Raw genomic sequence first — 797 nt, 5'->3', positions numbered from 1 at the left:
ATAGATTTATTAATCATGAAAAGGTGTGCAGAAACAGCTCAATAATGAAACTTTATCTTTTTTGTAGAAATCCATAAATAAAACACTTATACTCTTATGGATCATAGAAATGAAATGAAAATGAATATATCATATTTTCTTTAAGAAACTTTGAGAGTAACCAACTACATCAGGTTCCACAAACAACTTTGGTCAATATTATTTAAAGATTAAATTTGGTATTCTTGAATTTTTATCATAACATTCTATTAACTTTTTACTTACAAATTTGACTATGGGGTATCATACCTTTTACTCCAAACTTAGAAGCGCAATAGGGCACAACATTACTCCGACCCATAAAACCAAGAACAGAAGATATGCAGACAATATGACCACGGTTGTGTTGAACCATGTGGCCAAGAAACTCTCGAGTCACCTGAAAACAAACACAGAAAAATAATAGTTCATTTGCAAGATATTCCCTTTTTTGACTTCATACATACATCAGTTTTTATATTGCTTAAATTCCTACAAGATGTTGTTTTATGAGGGTTATAGTTCAGCTTTGGCAACATACACTGGCAATGCTAATGGATTGTTAACATGGTCAAGAATGCTTCAAAAGTGCTGACAGAACATTATACATAATGAAGGCATGTATGAAATTCTTAGCAATGAACAAAAGATGATGATGATGTTGTTTTAAAAAACAGCAAAAAGTATGTCAGTTGTAAAAGAATCATTATATTGTATACGTAGTAATAACAACTCCTAAAGATGGATTCCTATTAGGAAGTCCCCCCCCCAAAAAAAAA

General features: G+C 31.1%; 1 protein-coding gene across 1 annotated transcript in view; it reads right to left on the bottom strand.

Moving 5' to 3' along the window:
• The window catches only part of LOC119581900 (epidermal retinol dehydrogenase 2-like), a gene marked incomplete at its 5' end in the record, with an annotated part of 6,342 nt that overhangs the window by 1,658 nt on the left and 3,887 nt on the right, over positions 1-797 (bottom strand). The window contains 1 exon segment of the mRNA XM_037930063.1: positions 289-418. Coding sequence (XP_037785991.1) covers positions 289-418 — 130 coding nt within the window.

Source organism: Penaeus monodon, chromosome 15, assembly GCF_015228065.2.
Source record: "Penaeus monodon isolate SGIC_2016 chromosome 15, NSTDA_Pmon_1, whole genome shotgun sequence".
Taxonomy (NCBI): Eukaryota; Metazoa; Arthropoda; class Malacostraca; order Decapoda; family Penaeidae; genus Penaeus; species Penaeus monodon.
Note: the sequence above shows the minus strand (reverse complement) of the source record. Positions and strands in the feature narration are given on the sequence as shown.